The 12,580-nt window shown below is 50.0% G+C and overlaps 2 protein-coding genes across 10 annotated transcripts in view; one reads left to right on the forward strand and one right to left on the reverse strand.

Moving 5' to 3' along the window:
• Nucleotides 1-12,580, forward strand: part of LOC139242937 (uncharacterized) — a 596,540-nt gene that overhangs the window by 140,743 nt on the left and 443,217 nt on the right. The gene's annotated exons all lie outside the window — the stretch shown is intronic.
• The window catches only part of LOC139242935 (NACHT, LRR and PYD domains-containing protein 12-like), a 53,019-nt gene that overhangs the window by 30,993 nt on the left and 9,446 nt on the right, over nt 1-12,580 (reverse strand). For both annotated transcript variants that reach the window (XM_070870588.1, XM_070870587.1), the window contains 3 exons: nt 7,780-7,872; nt 5,885-6,016; nt 3,857-3,952 (listed from right to left, as the gene is read on the reverse strand). In XM_070870588.1, the coding sequence (XP_070726689.1) occupies nt 3,857-3,952; nt 5,885-6,016; nt 7,780-7,855 (304 nt within the window). In that variant the 5' untranslated portion in view covers nt 7,856-7,872. The remainder of the gene's footprint in view (nt 1-3,856; nt 3,953-5,884; nt 6,017-7,779; nt 7,873-12,580) is intronic.

Genomic DNA, 12,580 nt, shown 5'->3' on the forward strand with positions numbered 1-12,580 from the left:
CTGGCTGAAGGGACCCTGTACCAGCCGCTTCTGTCCCTGGCTGAAGGGACCTCGTACCAGCAGCTTCTGTCCCTGGCTGAAGGGACCCTGTACCAGCCGCTTCTGTCCCTGGCCGAAGGGACCCTGTACCAGCAGCTTCTGTCCCTGGCCGAAGGGACCCTGTACCAGCCGCTTCTGTCCCTGGCTGAAGGGACCCTGTACCAGCAGCTTCTGTCCCTGGCTGAAGGGACCCTGTACCAGCAGCTTCTGTCCCTGGCTGAAGGGACCCTGTACCAGCAGCTTCTGTCCCTGGCCGAAGGGACCCTGTACCAGCAGCTTCTGTCCCTGGCCGAAGGGACCCTGTACCAGCCGCTTCTGTCCCTGGCTGAAGGGACCCTGTACCAGCAGCTTCTGTCCCTGGCTGAAGGGACCCTGTACCAGCAGCTTCTGTCCCTGGCTGAAGGAACCCTGTACCAGCAGCTTCTATCCCGGGCGGAAAGGACGCTGCACCGGATTCGGGGGACGTCTAACCGGCCAAAGGGACCAGAGGACGTGGAACCGGCTGAAGGGACTCCAATGCCGGTGCTCAATCCGCCAAAGGGACTCCGAGGCCGGCGCTGAACCGGCTGAAGGGACCGAGGCGTGGTGTCGTCTTATACCCCCAAACAACTTTTAATTAATTTTTAAACTTTTAAACTTAATAAACAATTTGGGAGAACAGTAAAGATATACATTTTAGACTCTCGATCGAAATACTTGTAAATATCTATTATTAATCTGTATCTTTGACTTTTAACAACTCTTTGGCTCTACCCGGCACCGAGCTTGCGACCAACACTTCGCTGGAGGCAATTGGGCTTATCGAGCTGTGCCTGGTCTCCAGTTGTCTTGGACCCCCTTGCCACTGGACCAAGACCTTGAACAGCTAAGCCCGTGTGGTTGCCGATGTATAGCGGCCACCCCACGTTAAAAGAACTCACGCACTGGCATCTTCCACTTGGTCAGTATGAAGTTCGGGACCTGGAACGTCAGGACCCTCACGGACAATCCCAACAGCAACAGGCCAGAACGCCGCACCGCCATAGTTGCCCGGGAACTCGGACGTTTGGACATTGACATCGCCGCCCTAAGCGAGACCCGGCGGGCAGGGGAAGGAACACGGTGGAGGTTACACCTTCTTCTGGAAAAGGAAACCAGAGGCAGAACGCCGCCTTCATGGAGTCGTCTTTGCCGTCAAGAATGAGCTGGTCGACTGCCTGAAAGACTCCCCCTGTGGGGTTAATGAACGCCTCATGACTCTCCGTATCACCCTATCTCGGAACCAATGTGCCACAGTCATCAGTGCATACGCCCCAACACTTGATGCAACGGATGAGACTAAAGAGGGATTTTATTCCAACCTCGAGACATCCTTGTCCCGCTTCCCCACGGGCGATAAATTGATCCTCCTGGGTGATTTTATTGTCAGGGTCGGCAAAGACACAGCCCTCAGGGGCGGCGTGATTGGCAGAGAGGGGGTAGGGAAAGCCAACTCCAGCGGTACCCTACTCCTGACAAAATGTCTAGAACATGAACTTCTCATCACCAACACCGTGTTCCGCCAGAGGGACAAATACAAGGCATCGTGGCAACACCCTCGCTCCAAACACTGGCACCTGCTTGACTATGTCATCGCCCGAGCCAGGGATCGCAAGGATGTGCGCATCACCCACGCCATGACAGGAGCTGACAACTGCTGGACGGACCGTCTAATTCGATCCATCATCAACATTAACATAGCCCCAAAGCAGAGGGGACAGCAGAAGCAGTTCCACAAAAATGTTAATGCCAGGGCACTTAGAGACCCAGCTAAGAGAGCCCTATACAGCCAGCGCCTCACAGCCAATCTGGCGTGCCTTGATGACCCTAAGATGCTGAATCCCCATAACGCTTGCTCTGCCCTCCAGGCCTCTATAACCAGTGTCTGTGAAGAGACACTTGGTCACTCAACCAGAAAACATCAGGACTGGTTTGATGAAAATGATCAGGAGATCGAAGAACTAATAGATCGCAAGCGCAAAGCACTTCTGAGCCTCAAGCAACAGCCCAACTTGGAAGCTGCAAAACAACATTACAGACGGCTGAAGGCTGAGGTCCAACAAAAAACCCGGGACCTAAAGAACAGGTGGTGGATGGAGAAAGCACAGGAGACTGGTTGACAGCCACGATATGCGAGGATTCTTCACTGCAGTCAAGGCCACCTACGGTCCAAACTCCCAAGGTCCCACCCCACTCCTGGCCAAGAACGGGGAAACACTCATCAAGGACACCGAGGCTGTCAGGGCCCGATGGAAGGAGCACTTTGAAGAACTCCTCAATCGAGACTCTGCCTTTGACTTGAGTGTTCTCGATTCCATCCCGCAGCATGCGACCGGCCATCAACTCAGTGAAACTCCAACATTGCACGAGGTAGGCAAAGCCATAAAACAGCTTAACAATAACAACGTTACGGGTGCGGATGGAATCCCTGCTGAGGCGCTAAAATATGGCGGGGAGGCACTGTTGGCGTGGATACATGACCTCATCTCTCTCATCTGGAGGGAGGAGAGCATGCCGGGAGATCTGAGAGATGCATTGAGAGATGGGTGACCACATCACCCAGAAGGACAAGGGCAGAATGTGCACAGGAACACCGTTACCTCCAAGTTACACACTATCCGGACACATCAGCGATTATTCATTGTCGCCGGGTCAAAATCACGGAATGTCCTGATTATCCGTTTCTGTTCCAACAGTTTTATTAATTCCGCTCTCTTCTCAAATCCAGATATTTCCCACCCACCAGTCACCAGCTGATACACCTGGCCACAGCCACATTCACCATTTCTGCAAACCCATTGTTGTTCATCGGTTCAGATCGTGACCGTCCCTTCCCTTCTCCCTGAACTCACCCTAGTGCCCCAGGAACATGAACCCTTCCCTTCCCTTCTCCCTGAACTCACCCTAGTGCCTCAGGAACATGAACCCTTCCCTTCCCTTCTCCCTGAACTCACCCTTGTGCCCCAGGAACATGAACCCTTCCCTTCCCTTCCCTTCTCCCTGAACTCACCCTTGTGCCCCAGGAACATGAACCCATCCCATCCCTTCTCCCTGAACTCACCCTAGTGCCCCAGGAACATGAACCCTTCCCTTCCCTTCTCCCTGAACTCACCCTAGTGTCCCAGGAACATGAACCCTTCCCTTCCCTTCCCTTAACCCCGAAACCCACTCGTGCCCCAGGAACATGAACCCTTCCATCCTGCTCCAGCCCTGCAGCCCCACATTGACCTGCCTTATATTTCACTCCAGAAGAGCCCAGTTCTAACTAATCCAGAGATCACCACCTTGAGGACTTGTTTTTATTCAGTCTGGTGATTAAATTCCTTTATAACTGTATTTATTTCCGTGTTAATGGATCTGACCATGGATAGTTCCTGCTCTCCTTTCCTTCCCAGAGATGGCCGACCCATTCCGGGAAGTTCTTCCCTCTCTCGCGGGAGATGGGGTGGGGGGAACTCGCCATTCGAGAGTCTGTCTATTCTGCTGACTTTAGAAACGCCCTATTCCTGTGCCCCACCTGCCTCTCACCCCCGCCCCACCCTGGTGTCACACTGTTGCTCAGGAAGGCCCCCCTCTGAGTCACTGTCTCTATCCACCTCACACTCACCAATACCAGGTATCTGTACTCAGGGGCTCCCTCCACCTGTGACTGCTGTGCCCTCGAGATGCTCACTCACTTCCCTCTTTCGACTCAGCCCCTGTCCTGTTCCCTCTTCCTGTGGGAGCTGCACCTTCTTGCTCGAAATCCAGACCCTTTGTCAGGACAGAAATTATATTTCAATACATTTTGTGAACCTACCTGTGACCATTCTCATTCTTGGTAAAGATGTTGGATCTTCTCCCCAGTTTGGACCTTCAGCCATGGTGGTGACAGGTGTTGCCACCACCTGAGGCTCTGTAATAAATATAATATTAATAGGAGGGTTAGAGGTAAATATTAAAGTGAGAAGGAGAATGTTTCCTTGTTAAACATGATAGCCAGTCCCTCCTCCCCCATCAGTACAACAGCGGTTAGCTCTGGGATCGAGCATTTCCCGAGTGTTACGATCAAGTCTCCACATCAGGTGTGACACAGACAGCTGCCCAGTGAAATCCAGTGAGTCCCGCTGATCTCCACAACCCAGTTCCAGACGGGCTCCCGTCGGCCGAGGCTGCACACTGGGAGCGCCCATTGGAGAGATTTACTCAGTGCAGGCCCAAACCAGCCTTATTCCTGAGGTAGGGAATATTCTGCAGGGAAATGTGGAGTGGGTGATCATTGATGGATTCAATAATCCTGCACTCGGTTTTACAGTCTGGCCGTATTGTATTATATTATTTATAGATTTGTGTTGATTGGTTGAGCTTTGACATCTTATGAATTTGATATCTATCCACATGTAAAATCTATGAGTGTGATTCCTCTGGTCTCTATGGGCAGTGATGCTGTCGTGTGTCCATGGAGATGTGACCTGGTTGGGGTGAGAGAGGTTGAAATGTACAAGATACCAGAGTCGGAGGAACAGAGAGATCTTGGTGGTGGGTGATTGTAGGCCTCGAGTATGTTACAGAGACAGGGAGGGCCGAGACCATGAATGGAGTTTAAACGTGGATGAGAGTTTTAAGTCGGAGGAGCTGGGGGTCCGGGAGACACTGTAGGTTCACAAGGACAGGAATGATCGGTGAGCAGGGTTTTGATGAACTGACGTTTACGGTGGGTGAAAGGAGCAAAGCTGCTGTTCATCTGTTCCACCGACACAGGCCCAGTGCAGCCCCCCACCGACCCGGTCCCGATACCCCACTGACCCGGCCCCACACCGATACCCCACCGACCCGCCCCCACACCGATACCCCACTGACCCGGCCCCACACCGATACCCCACTGACCCGGCCCCACACCGATACCCCACTGACCCGGCCCCACACCAACACCCCACTGACCCGGCCCCACACCAACACCCCACTGACCCGGCCCCACACCGATACCCCACTGACCCAGCCCCACACCGATACCCCACTGACCCGGCCCCACACCGATACCCCACTGACCCGGCCCCACACCGATACCCCACTGACCCAGCCCCACACCGATACCCCACTGACCCGGCCCCACACTGATACCCCACTGACCCGGCCCCACACCGATACCCCACTGACCCAGCCCCACACCGATACCCCACTGACCCGGCCCCACACCGATACCCCACTGACCCGGCCCCACACCAACACCCCACTGACCCGGCCCCACACCAACACCCCACTGACCCGGCCCCACACCGATACCCCACTGACCCAGCCCCACACCGATACCCCACTGACCCGGCCCCACACCGATACCCCACTGACCCGGCCCCACACCGATACCCCACTGACCCAGCCCCACACCGATACCCCACTGACCCGGCCCCACACTGATACCCCACTGACCCGGCCCCACACCGATACCCCACTGACCCAGCCCCACACCGATACCCCACTGACCCGGCCCCACACCGATACCCCACTGACCCGGCCCCACACCGATACCCCACTGACCCGGCCCCACACCGATACCCCACTGACCCGGCCCCAGTATCCACCAATATGTTTTCATTCCCCTCAAAATGTTATAATCAGGATTGTTCCACTCTGAGTCCTGTTCAATACTAATTCCTGTCTCAGTTAATATATCACAGAACCCAGAAGCAGAAGAGCACAAGGTGCTTGGGAACACCATCGCCTCCCATTTCCCTCCAAGTCACCCACCGTCCCGACTTGGACATATATCGTCGTTCATTATCATCGTCCCGACTTGGACATATATCGTCGTTCATTATCATCGCTGGGTCAACATCATGGAAACCCCTACCCAAGTGTTCCTGTTCCAACAGTGCTGCAGCTCCCATGTCCATCCTGCTCCCCGTAAGGTAAAGTGTCGGATCTTCTCCCCTGTTTGGACCTTCAGCCATGGTGGGGACAGGTGTTGCCACCACCTGAGGCTCTGTAATAAATATAATATTAATAGGAGAGTTAGAGGGAAATATTAAAGTGAGAAGAAAAACGTTTCCTTGTTAAACATGATACCCAGTCCCTCCTCCCCCATCAGTACAACAGCGGTTAGCTCTGGGATCGAGCATTTCCCGAGTGTTACGATCAAGTCTCTACATCAGGTGTGACACAGACAGCTGCCCAGTGAAATCCAGTGAGTCCCGCTGATCTCCACAACCCAGTTCCAGACGGGCTCCCGTCGGCCGAGACTGCGCACTGGGAGCGCCCATTGATGAGATTTACTCACAGTGCAGGCCCAAACCAGCCTTATTCCTGAGGTAGGGAATATTCTTCAGGGAAATGTGGAGTGGGTGATCATTGATAAATGTCTGACAGCATTGTATTATTTTATTTATAGACGAGTTGATTGGTATTTTATGAAAATGATATCTGTCCAATATAAAATATACAGCTGGGTGTGATTCCTCTGGTCTCTATGGGCAGTGATGCTGTCGTGTGTCCATGGAGATGTGACCTGGTTGGGGTGAGAGAGGGTGAAATTCACAAGAGGCCAGAGTCGGAGGAACAGAGAGATCTTGGGGGTGGGGGATTGTAGGCCTCGAGTATGTTACAGAGACAGGGAGGGCCGAGACCATGAATGGATTTAAACGTGGATGAGAGTTTTAAGTCGGAGGAGCTGGGGGACCGGGAGACACTGTTGGTTCACAAGGACAGGAATGATCGTTGAGCAGGGTTTTGATGAACTGACGTTTACGGTGGGTGAAAGGAGAAAAGTCTTCCTGGAGAGCATTGGAACATCGAGCATACAGGGATAAAAACATGGGTGAGGGTTTCAGCAGCACATGGGCGAGAATGATGGGCGATGTTACCGAGGAGGGAGTTGGGGGTCTTTGTGAGGAGTGGATCGGGTCGGAAGCTCAGCTTGGTGACACACACAACACTGAGATTGTGAACAATCCGAGACAATGGCTGGGACGGGAATACAATTTTCTAAGAGATTGTATAAAATGTATTCCCTGTATCAGAAGGTGTTGCTGCCAATGGACGGCTGAATATACAGATAGCAATTTGCAGTGAATCGGGGAGAGTTCTGGTTATTGAGGAGGGAAGGGTTGAGTGTGCTGGGACAACAGGTGAGAGTAATGATATAAATAGTTAGTTGGTTTATTTTAGGTATTCGGTGTGAGGGTATTGAACTTCCTGCATTGTAGCCATGTCATGGAGATATATTTCTGGCACTGATACGTTCTGCCACCTCTCCCCACTCGCGGATTGCCTGGATATATTTATCGCCGCTTGGTAGACAGAAGAAGTCCCTATTCCTGGTGACCACCTCCTGTAAAACCTCGAATCAGTGTGCGGAAACAGGCAGCCTTTGCGGGGTCTGCTGTGCCGGCCATTGGCCACAATCTTCATTTACAGTTGCCTACAGCCAAAGTGCTCCTCCACTTTGAGCTGTAAGTTGCCATTATTTGGCGCCAGTAATGGTGAAATTGACGTCCATCATTCTGCGAGCAGCCAATGCGCAGCGCAAGTGGTGCTGACAACCCACTTATTTTATTTAAATTAAAGGGACTGGCGCATTGAGGCTTTGCTTGTGACCACGTGACTTTGTGCGTGTTCAAAGAACGCTGCCCATTCTACACACAAAGCAATTTCTACCCCATTAACATTTCTGTCAAAAAAAGGGCCAACACCTGTTCCTATTTCTTAGGTTTAATAAAGCTCCGGGAGAAGGAGTCGCTTCACACATACCGGTTCCTGCAGCCTGAGCACTTTCCCGAGGAGCAGGTTCTTGAATCTGACTTTTTTTGCTTGATGATTTCCGCATCTCTGTTCATTTGTTATCTGAAAAACATTTCATTCCAGGTTATAGCAGAGTGTAAAGTCCCTCATCACTGGTACCTTTCTAGTAAATATCTTCCGCACTCTCTCCAAGGCCTGGAAATCCTTCCTTCAGTGTGGTGTCCAGAATTGAACACAACACGCCAGATGAGGCCTAACCAGTGTTTGTAAAGATTTGACATAACCTTCTTGATTTTTTACTCCATTAATAAAGCCAAAGACCCCACACACATTTTTAACAGGCTTCTCACCTTGTCGTGCCACCGTAAACAGGTTGGGTACAAGAACATGGAGTATATTAGCAAGAGACATAAAAATATATTATAAATGTTTCTATGGATATGTAAATAGGAAGAGATTAGTGAACGTGAAAATGGGCTCATTAGAGGCAGAGACAGGAGAAATTATAATGAACAATAAGGAAATGGCAGACATTGAACAAATACTTCGTATCTGTCTTCACAGCAAGACACGAAAAACATTCTGGAAATAATGGGGAACCAAGGGTCTGGAGAGAATGAGGAACTTAAAGAAATCAGTATAAGTAAAGACATCGTACTGGAGAAATTAATGGGACTAAGTGACGACAAATCCCTTGGACCCGACGACCTGCATCCTAGGATTTTACAAGAGATAGTGGATGCACTGGTATTAATCTAGAATCGAGGGAATTGTGTAAGAACAGCTTCCAAGGTTTGGAAGGTAGCAAACATAAACCCGCTATTTCAGAAAGGAGGAATAGAGAAAACAGGGAACTATAGGCCAGTTAGCCTGACAATTGTAGTCGGCACAATACTAGAGTCTATTATTAGGGACGTGGTAACAGGGCACTTAGAAGATCATATTATAAGGCAAAGTCAACATGGTTTGATGAAAGGGAAATTGTGTTTGACAAAGCTGCTGAGTTTTTTGAAGATGTAACTAGTAGGATGGCTAACGGGGATGTGGTGTATTTGGATTTTCAAAAAGCATTCGATAAGGTGCCACACAAGAGGTGATCACACAAAATCAGGACTCATGGGATTGGGGGTAATATATGAGCATGGATTGAGGATTGGTGAATAGACAGAAAGCAGAGATTACGAATCAACTCGACTTATTCGAGTTGGCAGACTGTAACTAGCGGGGTACCTTAAGCATCAGTGCTTGGGCCTCAGCTAGTTACAATCAATATTAATGACTTAGATGAAGGGACTGAGTATAACATATCCAAGTTTGCTGATGAAACAATGTTAGATGGGAAAGTAAGCTGCAAGGAGGATGCAGAGAGGCTGCAGAGAGATATAGACAGGTTGATTGAGTGGGCAAGAACATGACAAATGGAATACAAAGTGGGGAAGTTGAAGTTATCCACTTTGGTGGGGAAAAACAAAAAGTTGAATATGTTTTGGAATGGCAAGAGACTGGGAAATGTTTGCATTCAGAGTGGACTTGTACATGAATCACAGAATGTTAACATGCAGGTACAGCTAGCAATTAGGAAACAAATGGTGTGTTAGCTTTTGTTACAAAAGAGAAATGAAGTCTTACCACAATTATACAGGGCATTGGTGTGGCAACACCTGGAGTATGGTGTACAGTCTGATCTCCTTACCCAAGGAAAGACAGACTTGAATTAGAGGAAGTATAACTAAGGTTCATTAGACTGGTTCATGGTGTCAGGGGATTGTCCAATGAGGAGAGACTGAGTAGACTAGTTCTCGAGAAGAATGAGAGGTGATCTCATTGAAACATATACAATTCTTAAGGGGTTTGACAGTTAATGGTAAGATGTTTCCTCTGGCTGGGAATCCAGAACACGGGGTCACAGTCTCAAAATAAGGGTTTGCCGATTTAGGACTGAGATGAGAAGTCATTTCTTCACTCAAAGGGTTATGCATCTTTGGAATTCTCTACCCCAGAAAGCTGTGGATGCTCAGTTGTATATTCAAGACAAAGATCGATAATTTTTTAAAAAACAAAGCGAATTAAGGGATATGGAGAGAGTGCGGGAAGGTGGAGTTGAGGTCGGAGATCAGACATGATCTTGTTACACCTCACATCTCTCATTTAAAAGTCTTGCTCTCAATCATCCACCCAGTACCAAAAAAGTTATTCCCGATATTTCTTCACTACATTCCATCCTCTGCACAGAAAGACCTCTCATCCTCGGTGATATCAATTCATTTCAATTCATCATGCACTCTCTCCTCTGGGTTCACTAGCCTCCCATCCTCCCTTAATCTCTCCCTCCACATAAACTCCCCAACCCATATTCACAGCCACCCCTCCATCGTGTCAATCACAGATAAGGTCTCTCTGACCACTTCCTTGTATCACTCACCACCCACATAAGCCTTCCAACCGTCCCCCATTCCGACCTCCTTCTGTGTCTGCCCCTGGGAAAAACTCTCTCTCAACTCACTTACAACTGCACTTATCAAATCCCAACTGTCCAGCCTTGGGTCCTCCATTCACCATGATATTTCTGCAGCTGCTGATTTGCTCAATAACACTCACCACCACCATGATGTCCTAGTTCCTGTTAAAACACTGACTCTCTCACCCTTGCCGTTCCCCCGGTACAGCTCTGATCTTCACTCCCGTCAGTCCAAGAGACGCAGACCTGAAAGGCTATGGAGGACAACTGGTTTAGCCATTCACCAGCAGATCCGGCGAGACCACAGAAAGCATTATTTGGTCCTGCTCTCGTCTGCCAAAACTGCTCACTATTCCAGAATCATTCTGAAATGTAAAGATAAATCCCGGCTTCTATTCTCCACTGCGAACCGTCTTTTTAAACCCCTCTCCCCAGTCTCCACCCTCACCTCCGACAATAAGTGTGAGGTCGTCTTTGTCTCTAAGACTGAGACCATCCGTTCACTGCCTCTCCTCTTCCTTCCCCGAGCCCACCGAGCCAAACTTCCCGAGGATCCCCTCTGCCCTAGCCCTGAACTCACATCTATCTCCAGTTTCTCTCCGATCTCCTCTCATGACCTGTCCATGAGACCCACTCCCTGCTCCCTTGATCTTATTCTCACTAAACTGCTGACCACACAACTTCCTTTTCTGGCTCCCATGTTAGCTGACATTGTTACCGGTTCTTTCTCCTCAGGTACTGTCCCCCTCTCCCTCAAATCTGCCATCATCACCCCTCTCCTCAAAAAACAACTCTAGACCCCTCCGTCCTTGCAAACTGTCACCCCATCTCCAACCTCCCTTTCCTCTCCAAAGTCCTTGAACATGTTGTCGCCTCCTAAATACCTGCCCATCTTTCCGGCAATTCCATGTTTGAATCCCCACAAACCAGTTTACACACCTGCCACAGTACTGCACCGGCTTTTATTAAAGTCAAAAATGACATCCTTCGTGACTGTGACGAAGGCAAACCATCCCTCTTAACTGGTCTGCAGCCTTTGACACGGTTCACCACTCTATCTTTCTCCAACCCCACTCCACCGTCGTCCAGCTGGGTGGGACTGCGCTCGCCTGATTCCATTCTTATCTATCGAATATAGCCAGAGAATCACCTGCAACGGCTGCTCTTCCCACCCCTGCAGCGTTACCTCTGGTGTGCCCCAAGGATCTAACTTTGGCCTCCTCCAATTTCTCATCCACATGTCCGCTGACGACATCCAGCTCCACTCCACGAACACTTCTCCCCACTCCGCCAGGGTCTCCAAATTGTCAGACATCCAGTTCTGGATGAGCAGAAATTTTCTCCAATTGAATATTGGGAAGATCAAAGCCATTGTTTGTGGTTCCCGCCTCGACCTCCACTCCCTAGCTACTGACTCCATCCCTCTCCCCAACTTCCGTCTGAGGATTAACCACTCTTCGCAACCTTGGTGTCATATTTGACCCTGAAATGAGCTTTCGACCACATCTCCGAAGCATAACTAAGACCGCCTATTTCCACCATCGTAACATCGTCCGTCTCCACCCTTGCCTCAGATCATCTGCTGCCGAAGCCCTCATCAATGCCTATGTCACGTCTAGATTTGACTATGTCAATGCACTCCAGGCTGGTTTCCGACATTCGAACCTAGGTAAGCTAGAAGTGATCGAAAACTCGGCTGCCCGTGTCCTGATTTGCGCCAAGTCCCGCTCACCCATCACCCATGTGTTCGCTGACCTACAATGGCGCCCGGTTAAGCAACGCCCCGATTTCAAAATTCTCATCCTTGTTTTGAAATCCTTCCATGGCCTCACTCCTCCCTATCTCTAATCTCCTCCAGCCACACAACACCACCCCCTCCCAGAGATGTGTGCAGTCCTCGAATACTGCCCTCTTGAGCATCCCTGATTATAATCGCTCAACATTGGTGGCCGTGCCTTCTGTTGCCTAGGCCCTAAGCTCTGGAATTCCCTGCCTAAACCTTTCCGCCTCTCTACCTCTCTTTCCTCTTTAAAGATGCTCCTTACAACCTAACTCTTCGACCAAGCTTTTGGTCACCTGCCCTAATTTCTCCTTATGAGGCTTGGTGTCAAATGTTTTATTTCAGAATACTCCTGTGAAGTGCTTTGGGACGTTTCACTACATTAAAGGTGCTATATAAATACAGGTTGTTATTGAATGGTGGAGCAGGCTCGAAGGGCCAAATGGCCGACGACAGCTCCTACTTCTTCTGTTTTCATGAGGAAGGGAAGAGTCAGAGATGGACCATGTGCATGTGCAGGAAGTGTGGAAATTGGAAGCAAAGTCAATGAAATGTTCTAGTTCAGGACAAGA

This window comes from Pristiophorus japonicus, unplaced genomic scaffold (genome assembly GCF_044704955.1).
Source record: "Pristiophorus japonicus isolate sPriJap1 unplaced genomic scaffold, sPriJap1.hap1 HAP1_SCAFFOLD_154, whole genome shotgun sequence".
Lineage (NCBI taxonomy): Eukaryota > Metazoa > Chordata > Chondrichthyes > Pristiophoridae > Pristiophorus > Pristiophorus japonicus.